Source organism: Capsicum annuum, chromosome 3 (genome assembly GCF_002878395.1).
Source record: "Capsicum annuum cultivar UCD-10X-F1 chromosome 3, UCD10Xv1.1, whole genome shotgun sequence".
In the NCBI taxonomy this organism is placed as follows: domain Eukaryota; kingdom Viridiplantae; phylum Streptophyta; class Magnoliopsida; order Solanales; family Solanaceae; genus Capsicum; species Capsicum annuum.
Genome location: NC_061113.1, coordinates 240,282,768 through 240,301,958, shown reverse-complemented (window position 1 = coordinate 240,301,958; position 19,191 = coordinate 240,282,768). Strand labels below are relative to the sequence as shown.

Sequence of the window (19,191 nt, the reverse complement as noted above, 5' to 3'; positions counted from 1 at the left end):
AAACCTCATAGAACTTAACATGGTTGCTTTTAATGCTATCCTAGGGATGTATTGGCTCTATCGGTGTTATGCCACACCGGATTGTAGAACCCGAAAGGTTACCTTTTCTTTTCCGAATGAGCCAGCAATAGAGTGGGAGGGGCACTCTTTAGCACCTAGAGGGCACTTCATATCTTATATCAGAGCTCGTAAACTTATCTCCAAGGATTGCTTGTATCATCTTATTCGGGTTAAAGATTTTAACGTCGAAAGTCTTCCTCTTCACTCTGTCCCTGTAGTAGTTGAATTCCACCTGATAGAGAGATAGCTTTTGGCATTGATGTGTTGCCAGATACCCGTTCTATTTCGATTCCGCTATATAGAATGGCTCCTGCAGATCTAAAAGAGTTGAAGGAACAACTAGCAGATCTCTTAGAAAAAGGTTTTATCAAACCTAATGTTTCTTCCTGGGGTGCACCTGTATTCTTTGTGCAAAAGAAAGACGGTTCCCTGCGTATTTGCATAGATTACCATCAGCTGAATAAGGTCACCATTAAAAATAAATATCCTCTTCCTAGGATTGACGACCTTTTTGACCAACTTTAGGGTGCTAGGTGCTTTTCAATAATAGACCTTCATTCGAGGCAGCATCAGTTAAAAGTTAAGGAGTCTCAGACATTCCTAAAACAGCTTTTCGAACCAGGTATGGTCATTATGAATTCCTAGTCATGTCCTTCGGGTTACTAATGCTCCTGCAACTTTCATGGACCTAATGAATAGGGTCTTCCATCCGTTCCTAGACCTGTTTGTCATAGTTTTTATTGATGACATTTTGATTTACTCCCAAAGTCAGGAGGACCATGCCAATCACCTCCGAAGTATTCTTCAGACCCTCAAAGACCATAAGTTGTATGCAAAATTCTCCAAGTGTGAATTCTGGTTGAATTTCATTGCCTTCTTGGGGCATATTGTGTCTAGTGAGGGGATTAAGGTTGATCCCCAAAAGATTGAGGCAGTGAGAAAATGGCCCAGACCCACGACTCCAACCAACATTCGGAGCTTCTTGGGTTCGGAGGGTTATTACAGAAGGTTCGTAGAGAGTTTCTCTTCCATAGTTGCACCATTTACTAAGTTGACTCAGAAAGAGGTGAAGTTTGTATAGTCTAACTCTTGTGAGAATAGTTTTGAGAAGTTGAAGGACAAGTTGACTACTGCTCCTATTTTGACTCTTTTGAAAGGTACAGAAAGTTTTGTTGTGTACTGTGATGCGTTCGGTGTGGGACTTGAGTGTGTAATTATGCAGTACGGTAAGGTGGTGGCTTATGCATCTAGGCAGATAAAGGTGCATGAGCGAAATTACCCCCCTCATGACTTGGAGTTAACAGCTGTGGTGTTTGCGCTTAGAATTTGGAGGCATTATCTTTATGGGATGCATGTTAATATTTTAATTGACCACTAGAGTTTGCAATATGTTTTCTCGCAGAAAGAACTAAACCTCAGGCAGAGGCGTTGGATGCAGCTTCTGAAAGACTATGACATGAGCCTTCACTATCATCCCGGTAAGGCAAATATTGTAGCCGACGCCCTCAGTAGATTGTCTATGGGCAGTCTTTCTCATGGTGAGGAAGGGAAGAGAGAAATAGTGAAAGATATTCACTGGCTTGCAAATCTGGGAGTGCGACTCTTAGATTCCGAAGGTGGGGGAATGATTGTTCATGAGATAACTAAGTCTTTCCTTTGTGCAGAAGTTAAAAGAGAAACAGGTTGAAGATCCCATCTTGAGGCAGATCAAGAAAGATGTGGGTCAACAGAAGGTGATGTTCTTCAAAATTGGTGGCGATGGTATTTTGAGGTATCAGTGTAGATTATGTGTACCAGATGTTGATGGTTTGCGGAGGAGAATCCTTAACGAAGCTCATACTTCAAGGTATGTTGTTCACCCAGGATCTACTAAGATGTACCATGATCTAAAAACTATGTATTGGTGGAATAATATGAAACGTGATGTGGCTAACTTTGTTTTCAAGTGTTTGAATTGCCAACAAGTGAAAGTAGAGCATATGAGGCCAGATGGTTCTTCCCAAGAGATAGTTTTATCCTTGTGAAAGTGGGAGATGATTAATATGGACTTCATTACAGGACTGCTTAAGTTCCGAAACCAGTATGATTCCATTTGGGTAATTGTAGATAGACTGGCCAAGTCAGCCCCCCATTTTCTGTCTGTCAGGACTGATTATTCGGGAGAGGATTATGCTAGATTGTTCATTGAAAAAATAGTTCGTTTGCATGGGGCACTTGTGTCCATCATAACCGACCGAGGTACACAGTTTTCTTCTCAGTTTTGGAGATCCTTTCAGAAAGGTGTAGGTACTCAGGTGAACCTAACCACTGCTTTTCACCCCAGACTGATGGACAGGCTGAGTGCACTATTCAAACACTTGAGGATATGTTGAGGACCTGTGTGATTGATTTTAAAGGTAGTTGGGTAGAGCACTGTTTTCATTCCAGCATTAAGATGACACTATTTGAGGCATTGTATGGGAGAAGATGTAGGTCTCTGATAGGATGGTATGAAGTAGGTGAGATGCAGATGTTTGGGCCTGATCTTGCTCACCGGGCAATGAAAGATGTGAAGATTATCAGAGAACGACTTAAGACGACTCAGAGTCGTCAGAAATCTTATGCTGATGTTCGGAGGAGAGATTTAGAGTTTGAAGTTGATGATTGGGTATTCCTGAAAGTTTCTCCTATAAAGGGAGTCATGCGATTCGGGAAGAAAGGTAAGTTGAGTCCACGCTATATAGGACCCTATTAGATCTTGAGGAGGATAGGTGAAGTTGCGTATGAGTTATAGTTGCCTGCTAGTTTGAGTTCTGTTCATCCGGTATTCCATGTGTCCATGTTGAAGAAATGCATTGGGGACCATTCTTTAGTGTTACCTATAGAAGAAATCAAGGTGACAGACTCTTTATCCTATGAAGAAGAACCGGTAGCAATCTTAGATCGTCAAGTCCGGAAATTGAGGAACAAAGAGATCGCCTTAGTTAAAGTATTGTGGAGGAATCAGAAAGTTGAAGAAGCAACTTGGGAATCAGAAGATTGCATGAGAGATAGATACCCAGACTTATTTGATTCGGTGAATGATGAAACGGAAGGTACGAATCCTTGTCTTATTCTTCTATACCTTAGTATGCTCGAAATCGTGCTTGATTGTATTCTGCATCATCTATCAGGGACGAATGATCCCAAGGGGGATAATGTAACCCACGTAAAAGTCGTACATGTATTAGCTCCTAATAGTGTACTAAAAAAGTGACCAGTCGAATATACTATTTTCGCTTTATAGCCATTTCATAATTTGAGTCATTTTGACCTATGTAGTCCATATACAATCCATATGCAATATTGCTACAATTTATATACAATATTGATACAGTATTCAACTTGGGCAATTCGGCCCTTTTAAAATATTTTAATTTTTTTTGCTATAAATTTTTTATCTGATCAAATATTCTGCTTTTTTTATTGTTTAGAAATAATAATTAAATTATATAAAAAAGCTATAATTGTTAAATAGAATATGTATCTATACAAGATATATGTATAGAAATTGCATAGTTATATTAAATATGTATATGTATAAAATATATATAAAAAATATATAGAAAGTGTGAAAATTATATAATTATTGTATAAAATGTGTAAAAAAAATGTATAGTTATTGTATAAACTATATATCAAAACTGTAAAATTTTCGTATAGAATATTTATATGTATAAGATTTGTAATATTTATATGTATAAGATTTGTATAGAAACTATATAGAAGATGTGTAGAAACGCTATAGAATAAGCCAATAAATTAAAATGGCTAGAGAGTGGAATATAAATTTCATGGTCATTTTCATGAAAATAGTTTAATGTGAAGTGTCATTTCTATCCTTTCCCCTTAAATAATATGTTGACATGGACTGGCCATGTGACAACTTTTTTTTGTGTGGTTTGCTTAGTGACACTCTATTAAAGTGATGAGTATTTGATATCTATATTTGTTCCATTTATAGTTTAGAATAGTTTTGGCCTTTTTTCGTAAATGAGATGATGATGTCATTGGCCATGTGACAATTTTTTTTCACGTGGTGTGCTTGGTGGCAATTCGTTAAGGTGAGGGGCATTTTGAGCCAAAAAAACAAAGGAATATTGTTTAGCCAAAAAAACAAACAGGGGATACTTTTTCTCTATTTTAAATAGTTCAAAGATAGTTTTGAGCCTTTTTCATAAAATAAATCACAAAAATAATTTTGCATTTCAAATTAAAGTTCAAAATATTATAAAACGGGATTAAAAGGTTCGAATAATTAAAAAAAATCCTAACATCATTATTAAAAGTTTTGAATTGGTAAAGTAACTCATCTTCAGTATTAAAGCTTCTGATTTAATAAAATTTTAAATTTTTTCTAAATCGAAATAATAAATTCCATTTTCCAATTCGGAGTTATTTATTCCCTTCTGTACATTTTTGAGCCAAAAAAAACAAAGGAATATTGTTTAGCCAAAAAAACAAACAGGGGATACTTTTTCTCTATTTTAAATAGTTCAAAGATAGTTTTGAGCCTTTTTCATAAAATAAATCACAAAAATAATTTTGCATTTCAAATTAAAGTTCAAAATATTATAAAACGGGATTAAAAGGTTCGAATAATTAAAAAAAATCCTAACATCATTATTAAAAGTTTTGAATTGGTAAAGTAACTCATCTTCAGTATTAAAGCTTCTGATTTAATAAAATTTTAAATTTTTTCTAAATCGAAATAATAAATTCCATTTTCCAATTCGGAGTTATTTATTCCCTTCTGTACATTTTTTAACATTATGTTTTTAATTCATAATAACATTATTTTGTGAGCTTTATAAAATAAAAATGAATAACTCAAATATTTTGTGAGTTTTATACTTTTCCAAAAAGTTAACGACATTGTCAATCATTCCGTCAAAGGAGGCACTAAAGCTCACAAAATATGTGAGATTAATTTTGGCTTCATTTTATATACATGACATATTTCAGTGTTTTATTGAAATGTGAAGGAATATATATATATATATATATATTCAAACATCTTTTAGCAAACATCAAAGTGATTCAGTTGATAAAAACAAATAAAAACTGCAAAAATAAATTGAAAGGCTTTGATAAAAAGTAATTTGAATGACGGAACGACCAAATTGAGATACTCTAATTGAAGACTTTGGCTTTTAAAATTAAAATTTCAACTGCAATTAAGGTTTTGTAACATCACATAAAATTTAAACCAATTTGTTGATTTGCAGGAGTTGGTGTCTCTTATCTATAGTTAAACTAGACACAAAGCGTCCGTGCTAGCATAGGTCCAATACTATTTTTTTAATTTTAATTTATATGACATGAATAAATTTAAAGTCAATCATTTTATATTTTAAAATATTTTGACTTGTTAATTTACTTAAATTTAACATAATATATGTTATTTTTTGAAAGTCGGTAAAAAAAATTATATACTATATGTAAATATTTTAAATTATTATTATTATGGTATATAATCTTTTTCATATAATTTTTACTTTGTTTCAATTTATACGGTACAATTTAAATTTTAAGAGTTAATTAAATTTGTTATAAGGCTTTTAGATTGAATTTTGAAAGTTAAAAAACATTTGAAATTGTTAATTATTGTGACGTATAATATTTTTAATGTAATTTTTAGGTAATATATGTTATTCTTTTTGACCCAATGTATGTGGAATAAATGAAATTTCGAGAGCCAAATATTTATAATTATAAAATTATAGTAGACATTTGACCGTAAATATTATTCACAATATTTTAGAATGTGTTTTCAATTTATTCTGAAATATCTATTTAGCTATAAATTTTTTAAAATATATTTTTCACAATATCTAAATTTTTGAATAATATCTCAAAAGTTATTTTCACTATTTTTAAATTTACTTTTTATATTTTTTTAATTTATTTTTTCTCAGAAAAATCTAAACTAAACATCAAAAAAGAAGGAAAAAGTAAGTTGAAATTAATGTGGGGTCCACAATATGTATTGAAGAAATTAGAACAAATAAATAGAAAAACATTAATGAAAAGGCAAGTAAGAAGAATGGACCCAGCCTATATGAAAAAGCTAAATAGGCAGCTTTTTCTATAATAAACCAAACATATCAAACTTACAATTTCAACATAATATACTTTGGTGATACCAGGATAAAATGAAAGAGGGAAGCATACCACCACCAACGCACAGTAACCCCTCAACCATACCACGATCGAAACCACCAGATCCACTGGACAAAAATACCCCCATGGACGAAGACGACACAACCAGGCCATCCTTCAAACAAATTTTGATAGAAAATAGTCCTAATCTAAACGTCACATATCACCATCGCCCGGGCAAAGGCGTTGAAAGCACCCAAACTACCAATGATGCGATTCACCTCTCTGATGAGGAGATCACACGCATCCATGAACCATGACAACACTCACTGATAATCAAAATTTTTGGGAAGAAACTAGCCCATCAATATCTCAAAAATAAATTAATTGAACTGTGGAAACCAACAGAGCCCCTCATTCTCATAGATCTGGGGTGCGATTTCTATATGGTTAAATTCGCTCAACAAGAAAATACAAACAAAGTACTACATCAAGGGCCCTGGTTTGTTGCAGGGAAATTTCTAACAATACAACGATGGGTGCCTAGCTTTGTACCAGATGAGTTCACGCTCACACACGGCAATTTGGGTTAGATTACCCCAATTGCCGACGGAGTACTATGATCGATCAATACTGCTGAAAGTGGGACAGAAATTGGGCAAACTCCTAAAGATTGACGCGTACACTTCAGCAACCCTTAGAGGCAGGTATGCAAGGATATGCATTGAAGTACCTCTAAAGACGCCGCTCCTAACCACTGTTACCATTGGAACGCATAAGAAGAAGGTGGTCTACGAGGAAAAGGGGATAATGTGCACGTATTGTGGACGCATCGGTCACGTTATTAGAAACTGCGCCCATCACCAACAACCCTCCACCAACAACCAGCCACCATCGGAAAACACTGACAGTGATGGATGGACAACAGTCTTATTCTCAACAAGGAAGCCAAATTCCAAATCCCATCACAAGGTTGCGTCCATACAGGTAAAGGAGTACAACGCTCCAACAGGTAAGTTTTCCACTCCTCCGTCTCCCTCATTTCCAGCAACGAATGCCAGAATCAGCTCAGGCATCGCTACCAATCCCCATGGGCTCCAACAACAAACTAATGGGCCCAAGAATGAAAAGAGGAAACAAAACAATGGCCCAGGCCCAAAATGGACATCTCAGATAAGCCAAACCACTCAAAACTCTTTGGGCCACTCTCCCAATCACCGGGACCAACAAAACAAGGCCCAGAGTTACTCGGGTAACACCACTAAGGCCCAAGAACAAAGTAATTTTAACCTCACCACTTTTGAGAATCTAATACCAAATCCAAAGCCAAATCACTAAATAAATGTTGATATGACCCCAAGAGTTAATGAGATTGGGCAGTTAGATAGTAAGGTCATTCCTACTCCAAGAAATGGACCCTCCTTAATGCTAATTATCTCTAACTCTCACCCTTCAACCCACTCTCCAGCTCATCTAAAACTTCCAACTCTGGTAGAGAGCAATCATCACAATGTCAGTGGTGACTTAACACTCCCCATCGTGTCAACTAACTCTTCTCAACCAAACACCCTATCTAAGGGTACCTCTATGGAGGCGGATCCATCCACTCCCCCACTCAACACCACCCAAACTCTTCAACATGGAAAATCAACAGAACACACCCCAACAACAAAGCCACGAGCCCCTAATCTTTGTATCAACACCTCCACCACAGAACTACACACCAGCATCATGGTTGGAACTCCTCCTACAGGACAAGTCCATCATTCTGAACATGATGCTTGGAACCTAACCACTAGTGGTGGTTCTGCAGGACCCAGCTTTCCTTGCACAAGTCGTGAAAAATGCCCTCAACTACTCTTTGCCAAGGCTGAGCGACCCAAGTATGGCTGCAAACTCTACTTCAGCCAGATATGATATTAACCACCCACCAAATAGCATCCCAGGAACTCAACTCAATCTTCAACTAGGTGCTCCACAACCTACCTTTCTTCCCAGTGAATGCACCCAACACAGAAATTCTACAACCAATCTTTATTTGTTGGCCATTCCAGGGGAACCAGGCCCAACCACCATCGCCGGTAGGGGAAGAAAACCCAGGAGAACCAGCAAACTCAATACAAGAGCTGGTAGAGAAGGTAAAAAAGTCCAATTCAGAATTGGAAACTATATTAGCTGCCTTTGGAGAACAAAAAACAGAGACCTTCTTTTTGGAGAAAGTGATAATGCTAGAATTCAAAGAGCCTACCAGCGAAGCTATTATAGCTTATTGTCCAACCATGATGAGGATGTGCACACTGAATTTGAGGAATCAGATGGATCATATCCCCTCAGCAGTAGCCCTAAACCCACTGGGCTTGACCATGGATTCTACCCAAAGGGTATCAGCCCTGACTCAGACCTCTCCAAACAGTCGTCTCTCTTCCCTCATGAATTTTATAATTTGGAATGTAAGAGGAACAAATATTGCTACCTTTAGTAGACAATGTGATGCATAAACCTGCAATGCTAGTTCTGCTGGAAACCAGGATGACTGAACATCTCAGTCTCACCAAAGCTTTCAACTTTGACTCTCTTATCCAATCCTCCGCTAATGGTCAGTCCGGGGGGATTGTCATTATGTGGAAAGAAAGTATGCTGAAGCTTGACAACATTTCCATCACATCCCAGGGCATCCATGTCATGGTTAAGGTACTCTATGACCCTACTCAGTGGCTCTTCTCTGCTATTTATGCTAGTCCTAACTTTGCTACTAGGAATACCCTTTGGGACAACCTCACCTCAATATCCCAGTCCTACTAGGGAGAATGGCTCATTGGAAGAGACTTCAATGAAGTCCTCCAAGGTAGAGACAAAGTAGGGGTAAACAAAATTAATAATAAAAAGTCTTATCTTCTTAGAAGTTGCATGAACCAGTGCAACATGATTGACCTAGGGTATAGGGGCTGCAGATACACTTGGACCAATAAAAGGTACAAGGATAATAACAACCTTATCCTTAAAAGATTAGATAGATGTATGGCCAACACCTCCTAGATTAAGGCTTACCCTGAAGCCATTGTTACCCACCTCCCCAGAACAAAGTCTGACCACTGCCCCCTTAAAGTACAACTTCACCAACCTACCACTACTAATAACAGACCCTTAAGACTAGAGCCCATGTGGTGTAGCCATCCTTCTTTTAGCAACCTCATTCACTACTCCTTTGACCCCCCTCCCCAATACTTTGTTGAAAGCTATTAACAACTTTCAAAGGGATGCCCTCCACTAGAATAAGCATACTTTTGGAAACATCTTTCATAAGCTCAAAAGAGCCCTAGCTAGGTTAGATGGTATCCAAAAAGCTAATGCTTACTCTTCAAGCCCTTTTCTTCAGAAATTGAAAGCTGAACTACTTGTTGAGTATAACATCCTCCTGAATTGTGAGGAAGAATTTTGGAAAACCAAGTCCAGAATTAATTGGGTTGCTCAGGGAAATACAAACACCAAATTCTTTCATATATCTACCCTCAACAGAAGAAGGAGGAACAAAATCACTAGCCTTAAGGATGAGGAAGGAAACGACATCCAAGAGCCTCTGGGGATCCAAACTATCCTCATCACTTACTTTTCAACATTATACTCTACTGACCATGTCAGTTCCCCTTACCTTCAGAATCATCACCAAGCCACAGGACCTATCCTTAGCAATGTCATCTCCAATTCACTTGCTAGCAATCTTAGGGATAGTGAGATCATCAATGCCATTAAAACCTTCAACCACCATAAGGCACCTGGGCCGGATGGTATCCGCCCCCTCCTATACTAAAAATTTTGGAACATTATTGGAGAGAAGACCATCGTTTTTTACAGAGAAGTCTTTAATAAGCAAAACATGCTAGAGCAAGCCAACTACACTCTTCTTTGTCTCATACCCAAATTCACCAATGCTACCCTAGCCAAAGACTTTAGGCCCATAGCCCTCTGTAACACTGTCTACAAGTTGGTCACCAAGTTCATTGTTAATAGTATCAAGCCAATCCTGCCCTCTATCATTGGACCTACCCAAGTAAGCTTCCTATCCAATAGGAGGATTGCTGATAACTCCATCATTGTGCAAGAATTCATCTCCTACTTTAATAAAATAAGAGGGAGGACCCCTAGCATGATCCTAAAAATTGACCTTGAAAATGCTTTCGATAGGATATAATGGTCCTATATTAGGGATACCCTCATCTACTTCAATTTCCCAGCTAGCCTAATCAGGATTACTATGTCTTGTGTAATAGGATCTTCCATTTTCATTCTCATAAATGTGGGGAAAACTGAACCAAGTCACTAATAGAGGACCTTTAATCTCACACGTCTTCTTTGCTGACGACCTCACCCTCTTCTCACAAGCAACCAAGGAAAACTGTCAAACAATTCAGCTGACCCTCCACAACTTTTGTACTGTCTCATGACAAAGAATAAACTTTTTCAAGTCCAAAGCAATTTTCTCCAAGAACTGTTCTACTACTCAAGCTAGGGAATGCACTGACATCCTCAACATCCAAAAGAGCACCAAATTTGGCAAGTATCTTGGATTCCCCATCTTCCACAAAAAACCAATTCACTCTGACTTTCAGTTCATTATTGATAATATGAACAACAAATTGAGTGGTTGGAAGACTGAACTCCTAAATCAAGCTGGCAGAACTGTATTTGCTAAGTCCTCCCTAGCCAGCATTCCTTCCCATGTTATGCAGTACGTCAAGCTCCCTGTCAAAATAATTGATCTAATCAATAGAATTCAAAGGAACTTAGTTTGGGGTACTACTACTGATAAGAAAAAGCTTCACTTTGTTGGGTGGGACACCATAACTAGATCTAAGCATGATAGAGGGCTAGGTATCCAGAGAAGTGGATAAAAAATAGGGCCCTTCATGTTAGCTTAGCCTGGAGTTTACATCAAAACCCCCAATCCCTCTGGGGAAAAATTCTTTTGAATAATAAAAACCCAACCAGAAACAGTTTGGGGGCTAAACTAATCTCCAGAACCTGGCACTGCGTTAAGCAAGGTTGGAAGGACAGCATTACTGGCCACAATTGGATCCCTCACATGGGGAATAGGATTAAGTTCTATGAGGATAGTTGGATTCCTCATCACCCTTCTCTCAGAACCATACTCTTTGGCCCTACTAAACTTGAAGAGGACCAGCTTACCCTATCTGACATCTACTCCAACAAAACTTGGCAATTCCAAACCTTATCCTTTGTGATCCCCCAGCATATCCAAGACATTATCCTCAGCACCCACATCCCTCAGCATAGTGTTTCTGAGGATAAATTGATTTGGGGTCTTACAAGTGATGGTGCTTTCAGCACCAGCACTGCCTATAACCTCATCAACAGTTTTGCCCATCCTTGGGATGCGAACAATGATACCTCAGACTTTAGAGACATTTGGAAAGCGAAATGCCCTAACAAAATCAAGCATTTCATGTGGCTACTAACTCACAAAAGGCTCCCCATAAACATGCACCTTTATAGAATAGGCATGGACATCAACCCTAACTGTCACTTATGCAACTCCACTGAGGAAGATACTGCCAATAACTTCTTCAAACGCCAAAATACATATGTAGCCTGGAACGACATAACCAGCCATGCCACCATCGCCATTGACATCACTTCAGTCAACTCCAACAACTCCAACAACTGGAGAAAGATGTGGGCCACCCTTCAATACAAAAAATTCAACAAATGGATTAATTGGGGTACCATTATACCTTTCCTCCTTTGGGAAATTTGGTTAGTTAGAAACAACAACTTGTTTAATAATGAGAAGAAAGCAATAGACATAGGAACTATTCTTTCAAATGCTTTAGAATATGAGCTTGTTGTAGGGAATTACCACCACAAACTCCCAACCCAAATTATCCAAATCTGTTGGAACCCATCAATGCTGGGGTTCCTCAAACTCAATACTGATGCTTCGGTTAAACAGAACCATGGCAACAGGAGGCTGGGGGGGTCATCAGGGATCATAAAGGGGAGTGGATTGTGGGTTTTACGGATTGTATCAGCAAGACAACCCCAATTGCTGTGGAATTACATGCTTTAAGAGAAGGACTCCAGATTGCAGCTCACCTGGGCCTTACTCGCATTAACATTGAAATGGACTCTCTTCAGGCCATTACAGCACTCACTAATGGACACTTACTCCTTAACAATCTGGTTGATGATTGCAGGTCATTACTGGAGACGGTGAAAGCAACTCCACCAGTGCATGTGTACAGGGAACGGAACAAGGTAGCTGACTTACTCGCTAAAGAAGGAAGGAGACGACAGTCGCAAAGAAGGACAGACATTTTGGTAGTTCCTTCTGTGTTTATATCAATAGCCATAGATGCAGACAAACTAGGAACTATGTATTGTAGGAAAATTTCATCCTCTCATTTTGATACTGCTGATCCCATTCTGGGTCAAAATTATTTTCATGCCCATATGGGTAGTGATGTAACCTAACTTATCTTTTATAAATATATGTTCCTGTGTTTACCAAATAAAAAATAAAAAACATATCAAGGGTTTATTGTTCAAAAGTGAAAAAAAAAACACATGGACAGTGATGTAACCTAACTTATCTTTTATTAATATATGTTCCTGTGTTTACCCAAAAAAAAAAAAAAAAAAACATATCAAGGGTTTATTGTTCAAAAGTGAAAAAAAAAACACATGTATATAGCATGTAGCTACAGCAGATTTAAGCAACAAAAAAAATCAAAAATACCTAAAATAACCTTACACAAATTGTCAATTTTTAGAAGCGCACATGCTTATAAATAGTAAGAATTTGTAGTCAAGGCAATTACCTTAAATTTACTAATTTAGACCACTGATTGAACAAGTGGATAGGTGTTGCTCATTTAATGTGCAGTGGGGCAATTGAAGTGGATCTTCACTCAAGAGGAGCCCAGTCTTAAAACTTAATAGAGATTGACGACCACTATAATTAATTACTACTCCCTCTCTATCGTCTCTTACCCATTATATTAAAATATATGTCAATTTTTATTTATTCTAGTTTGAAAAATAATAAAACAATTTATAATTTAGTTTTTAATTTATCATTTATTAAGTACACCCTCTAATCCGTATGTCTTTGCTTCAATTTTTCACGTGACATATTTTAGACATATATTTTTATATATTTACATATTTTGTAATTTAGGACCAGTAAAATCAAACCACATAAGCAAATTGAAAAGTGAAAACGTATGGAGAGAGTAGTATTCATGTTTAATATGGTGAGGATCACTCCACTCTATAAATAGAAGGAGTCGTCACAAGTCACAACTCATAAGCAAGAAAGCAATACAACATATCTATCAGACAAGATGAAGTGTTTATTGCTATTATGTCTGTGTTTGCTTCCTTTTGTGGCTTTTTCATCAAATTTCACTTCCGAAAATCCCACTGTTACTTCTAGATCTCCTCCAGGGAGGGAAGTACTTGACTCGTTGGGTAGATTTATTGAAATTCGTCGAAGCTACCGCATCGGTTCCACTCTTGCGGGTGCCCTAGGGGGTCGAGTGTACCTAGGTGCCACCCCAAATTCAGCTGGCCCTTGTCCAGATGGGGTGTTCAAGTCCAATTCTGGAGGTACAGACGTCAGATTCATTCCCTATAGAAATGTGGGAAATCCACATCCACATGCAGTTCAATTCCTCCATATAAACCAAGACATTAACATCCGGTTCAATACAAGGAATAATAATTGTGATAATTATACAATCTGGAAATTCGGAGACTATGATGCATCTTTAGATGCGACACTGTTGGGGACGAGGGGAGGTACCATACGCGAACGAGACAGCAGTTGGTTTAAGATAGTGAGAGCACCACAAGCTAATAGTTACCGCTTGTTGAATTGTCCTGGTCCTATTGCTTGTCCATCTTGCCATCTTGAAGGGTGTCGAGCAGTGTGGGCAATTACTATGCAAGATGGAAGGAGGCGTTTAGCTCTCGCCACAGCCCAAAATCCTCCTCAGCTGCTCCGCTTCCCTCTTAGTGTCAACTTCGTTCGTTGACCTTAATTCGCTTTATAAATAATTAAACCTCTGCGGCGCGCGAGGCTTCTATCTCTACATTATTATTTCCTTCTGGAATTGATTATTTGGAGTTATTGCATGTCTTTAAGCGTTTTTAAACTTGGAATAATGTATCACATAATAATGTTGCGTGCGTGAATAAAGTTTCATATGAAAAATAAAAAAGAGAGAAAAGGAGTGAGTGGATCAATGAACTTGGGTGGATCATATATTTTTATGAGATAATTTTATCATGTTCAAGATTTGAAATATGTGATAATGAACTTCTCTTGTTTATCTTTTAGCTTCATGTGTAAAGTACATGTGCTTGGAATTGGTAAAACACAAATATAAGCTCCATCACTGTTATAACAGACCATATCCAGCAAAATATTACATGCCCTAATTTGGCGTGTAGAATTCATTTTATTAGACATTTCAAAACACAAAAAAATAAATAAAGAAAAAAAAGGAAAAATAGAACTTTCCTATTTTCTTTTTTTTGATAATAATGTAGGATTTGAATCTGTAATACTTAAAAGGTGGATATGAAACGACCACAACTCCTATAACTGGTTGTCAAGAATCCTCACAAAAATGATGAACCCTTTTTGTCCAGCCTAGATATCATTTAGGGGATGTAGAACATTTTTCTCTATTATAAACCATAAATGTCAACTAATATGGAAAATCAACTTTTTCCCTACATCCATGATGGAAGCTAAACCCCTTATTCATAGACCCGACCCAATAGATATTTCAAACAATATTAATCAAACAGCTACAGTCACTTTCTATCCATCTTCTGTCTGCTGTTGTCGAACCTCCCAAGGAAGTTTATCATAAAATGGAGACACATGGCTGATTTTTTTTTTTTTTCAAGAATAATAATAGCAGGTAAATAAAAACATTATTGGAGTGGTTGGGGCAAGATGACATTTTTCAAAAGAAAAAGGTGGAGTGGGGATAAGAATTAAAACTATACAATATGTCTGTGAAAGCTTGAATATGAAGAGATGATGGAAATTTAAGACCACTAGAGTTATGGTCCAAATATCTAAATGCCTGATATTGATGTAGATTCACCTCACATGTTGCTAAGCATATCATATCAAGTTCATTGTGTAGAAAATAAGTTTTATAAATAACATATTAAGTTCATTGTGTTTTTCCTACCCTCGATACATAAATAATTGAGATATTCTATTCTCAAAAAATAATAAGTTCGATAAACGACATACCAAGCTGAGCTCATTGTGTCTTTCTCCCCGCGAATACTTAAATCCAGTGAGTTCTAGGCACATATAATAGTATAAGAATTGAGATACCCTATTTTTGTTTGAGGGAACATATCATGTAGACCGATCATACTTGGGCGAATGTTACATAACAAATAAAAAATAAAAGTAGCCATATCTCCATTTATATCCTCTACTCTTAGTTGCAGGCCAGTAATGAATACTGACATGCTGACCGGACCGTTAGAGTGACATTTTTGACCCTTTTACCTTACATAAAAGAAGGGCAAAACTAGAGGAACAGGAAAACGTGAGAAAGTAAAAAAAATGTTAAGTGTATATATATGGTGATGTAACTTGAGGGGCTATATAGAGTGGTCCAATAGGCCTAGAATATCGAGCCACTTGTCCAAACTTTTACATCAAAAGCCAAGTGTATTAATTAGGTTAGGTCTTGCCATTTATAGATGACAAATATTTGTCATTTGCTTCTCAAATACACTCCATCTATCACGTGAGTGAATATTAGTACATGACAAATAAAAGCAGCAACAAAATTTCAATACATATCCTCCACTCCAGCTAGTTATAGGCCAATAATTGATATTTGATTTGCACTAGGGACCGTTTGGACCGTTAGAGATTATCAGTAACTAAAATGTGTTAATGAAGTACGATGGTTAGTTGAGCATATAATATACCGCTGATTAAAAAAAAAAATAGAGCATATAATATACCGAAAAGGGTAATTCATTCAATTTTGCCTATTTTTTTAAAAAAATATTTGGTTTTTTCCACGCTTATTAATCATTCAGTGGGTATCGCCAAGTATATACTGAACAATAAAGTTGTAACGATATATGTGTTAACATAATCTAGCAGACTATACAATTGCGTAGCTTAAAGACACATTTAAAAATGAATAATTTTACAAACAAGAATATGAAATGAAGTATGTCGAAACACTGAGCTAGCTAAACCGAGGAATCACAAGCTCAAACAGAAATGCTAAATTATTGAACGTAAGAATTGGAGATTGGTAGACGAAAGAAGGGAGATTAGAAGCTTATATTCGAAATTGGGGATGAGAAACACAAAATTGCCTCTGCACATATATTCACCACACCCTGATCTAATAGTGATGCCTTGTTCTATAAACGGTACACAGTCTGGATCCCAAATTATCCTTTGTGAGACCTGGCCTATTGCTTTTACTTAACCCAATATTTATTTATTTATTTACTTATTTATTATGTGATGTTTATTGCCCCAATATGTGATCCACATTATAAGGTCAATTTCCCATTAGTTCTCGTAGGTGTGTTTGTCTGAAACAGGTGCAAGTTAATCTCCCATTAGTTCAATTTCGTCTTATCTATTTTCTTTTCACATACTAGAGAGTAGAGGTCATTTAGCACGACTAACAAATACAATATTAGCCAACAAATGTATAGCGTGTTGTGATGGTAAAATATTAGTTATCTAAAATGACTTATCAAAAATATTTAAAATTTATGGCCAAAATAACTTATAAAAAATATTTAAAGTCTATGGCCAAAAGCAAGTGTAATTAATTCCTACGTTAAATAAATCAACTCAATGCAACCACAGGTTCCCAAAAAATAAAAAAGCAAGTGGCCAAACAGCCGTTTGGGTGAACTGGCAGAAAAAAAATGATCCTCTCTGAAATTTGAGCGATTTATCCATTTTGGTCCATCTAGAAAATGATGGTCTCTTTTCACATTTTTCAGAAAGAGGTCCTTTTGTGCTGCCTCTATCATATAGACCCGTCTACTTCGTGAGTGAATGTTACATAACAAATTAAAAATTTAAAGAAGAAATTACTCTTTAAAGCTTATTCCCAGCCCCTACTGTTGGATTTTTCCTCATTATGTGATAACACAAAATTGAAAGGAAGCCTTGGAGTAATTGGTAAAGTTGTTGACATGTGGTCAGGAGGTCATGACAGAAATGCAAGGTAAAGCTGTCTACAATCCACCCTTGTGGGTGGGACCTTCCCCGAATCCTGCACATAGTGAAAGTTTTAGTGCACTTGGCTGCCTTTTTTTTTTTAATGATAGACACAATATTGGTAGGATTTGAATATAGATGTTATAATACATAAAAGGACATTTAAATTTGGATTTATCTAGTTGATGAGCGATTTAATTTTAAGTATGCATATTCAATCATCTCAAATTGTATTTTTACTGTATCAATTGAGTGCTTTAGCTTATAAAATAATTATTTAAATACGTTCAATATTTATGTGTCGCATTTTTAACATTGAATGTCTATGAGATAGAGTAGAAATGAATTAACTAGTTGTCAATTCAGGCTTAGTTGTTAAGGTGTTTAGTACCGAGTCTAACATAAACAAATAATTTAAAACGGACCGATTGTATCACTCTATAAATAGAAGGTTTCATTAGTAAACCTAGGAGTCACAACTCACAACTCACAAGCAATTAGCAGCAATGTACAAATCAAACATGACAAAGTTGCTTATTCCTCTTATCTCTCTGTCTGCTTCCTGGCATTTGTATCAATTTTCAGTTTCCATAATCCCATTAAGTTACCCACTGTTACTTCCCATAAGCCCATTAACTTATACACTCCTACTTCTACCTTGTCTACTGATCCGGTAGTACATGACATTCTGTATAACCAAATTGATCCTAATAAAAATCAACTCACTTGATGCTAAGCAAATTCAATTCTTACTCCGCCTGTTTAATAATAATTGGCTCTGGTTGACTTAGCACTTTCACTTAAAAAAAAATAGTAAATTATGACGGTGCCTTTTTTTGTTATAGAAAATAACAACATAGCCAGTATATTCACACAAAATGAATATGAGAAAGATAAAATAGACGCAGGTCATATCGCTACCTCAAAGATAAGGTAGAGCCGCTTTTTCCGATAGTCCCCCTCTCACAATGAACACCAAATTAATAAATTGGTAGTTTGATTTGGCTTTCCCTCCCCCCTCACTGCTACCTTTTCTTTGCTTATTCTCTAATTTTATTTGAAATTTTTGGAGTGTTTTGTGGTTGTATTGATTTTTTTTTCTTATTGACTTTATTTTGTAGAATTTACAAATGGAGCTCAAAAGCAGCCAAGATCATTTTGTATATCATAATTTCTATTTGTTTTACTGACTTATACTTTCAAAATATGAAGATAGTCTTTTATCGTATAATTTTATAATTCACATATGTATTCTGTCATATTCCTAATATAAAAATATGAAAGTAGCAATTACTCATTTTCAAGATCCATTATATTATACATCTCTCATTTTCCTGTTTCATCAAATTTTCTGCGTCAAATTCAGCAGTTGATATGAATTTGCTTTTAAGGTAATTGAATTTGTATTTTTGTAGTTCACGTTTATATTTGTATTTTATAGTTCGCACTTGTATTTGTATTTGTTAGTTCGCACCATCATTTATATTTTATATAATTCACACTTGTATTTTAAAGAACTGTTTTGTATTTATATTTTATAATTGACTGTATATTATATTAAATTATATTTGTATTGTGATTTTATTGTGTTTGTATTTTAGATTATATTTGTATTTGTATTATATTTTCGCCGATGACTTTTTATTTTTAAAGAATTATTTTGTATTTGTATTTGTAAGCTGATTGTATATTGTATTTAGCCGTGATTATATACAATTTATCATTTGTATTTGTATACAAATAAGTAA

The 19,191-nt window shown here is 36.1% G+C and overlaps 1 protein-coding gene across 1 annotated transcript; it reads left to right on the top strand.

Moving 5' to 3' along the window:
• The first annotated feature begins 13,498 nt into the window (after positions 1-13,498).
• On the top strand, positions 13,499-14,538 carry LOC107862773 (serine protease inhibitor 5-like). Its single transcript, XM_016708431.2, has one exon. It carries the CDS (start codon positions 13,542-13,544, stop codon positions 14,232-14,234), a length of 693 nt encoding a protein of 230 aa, XP_016563917.1. The 5' UTR covers positions 13,499-13,541; the 3' UTR covers positions 14,235-14,538.
• Positions 14,539-19,191: the final 4,653 nt, after the last annotated feature.

Excerpts from the sequence above, each read along its gene's own strand:
- LOC107862773 (XM_016708431.2), top strand. The coding sequence starts at position 13,542 with ATGAAGTGTTTATTGCTATTATGTCTGTGTTTGCTTCCTTTTGTGGCT.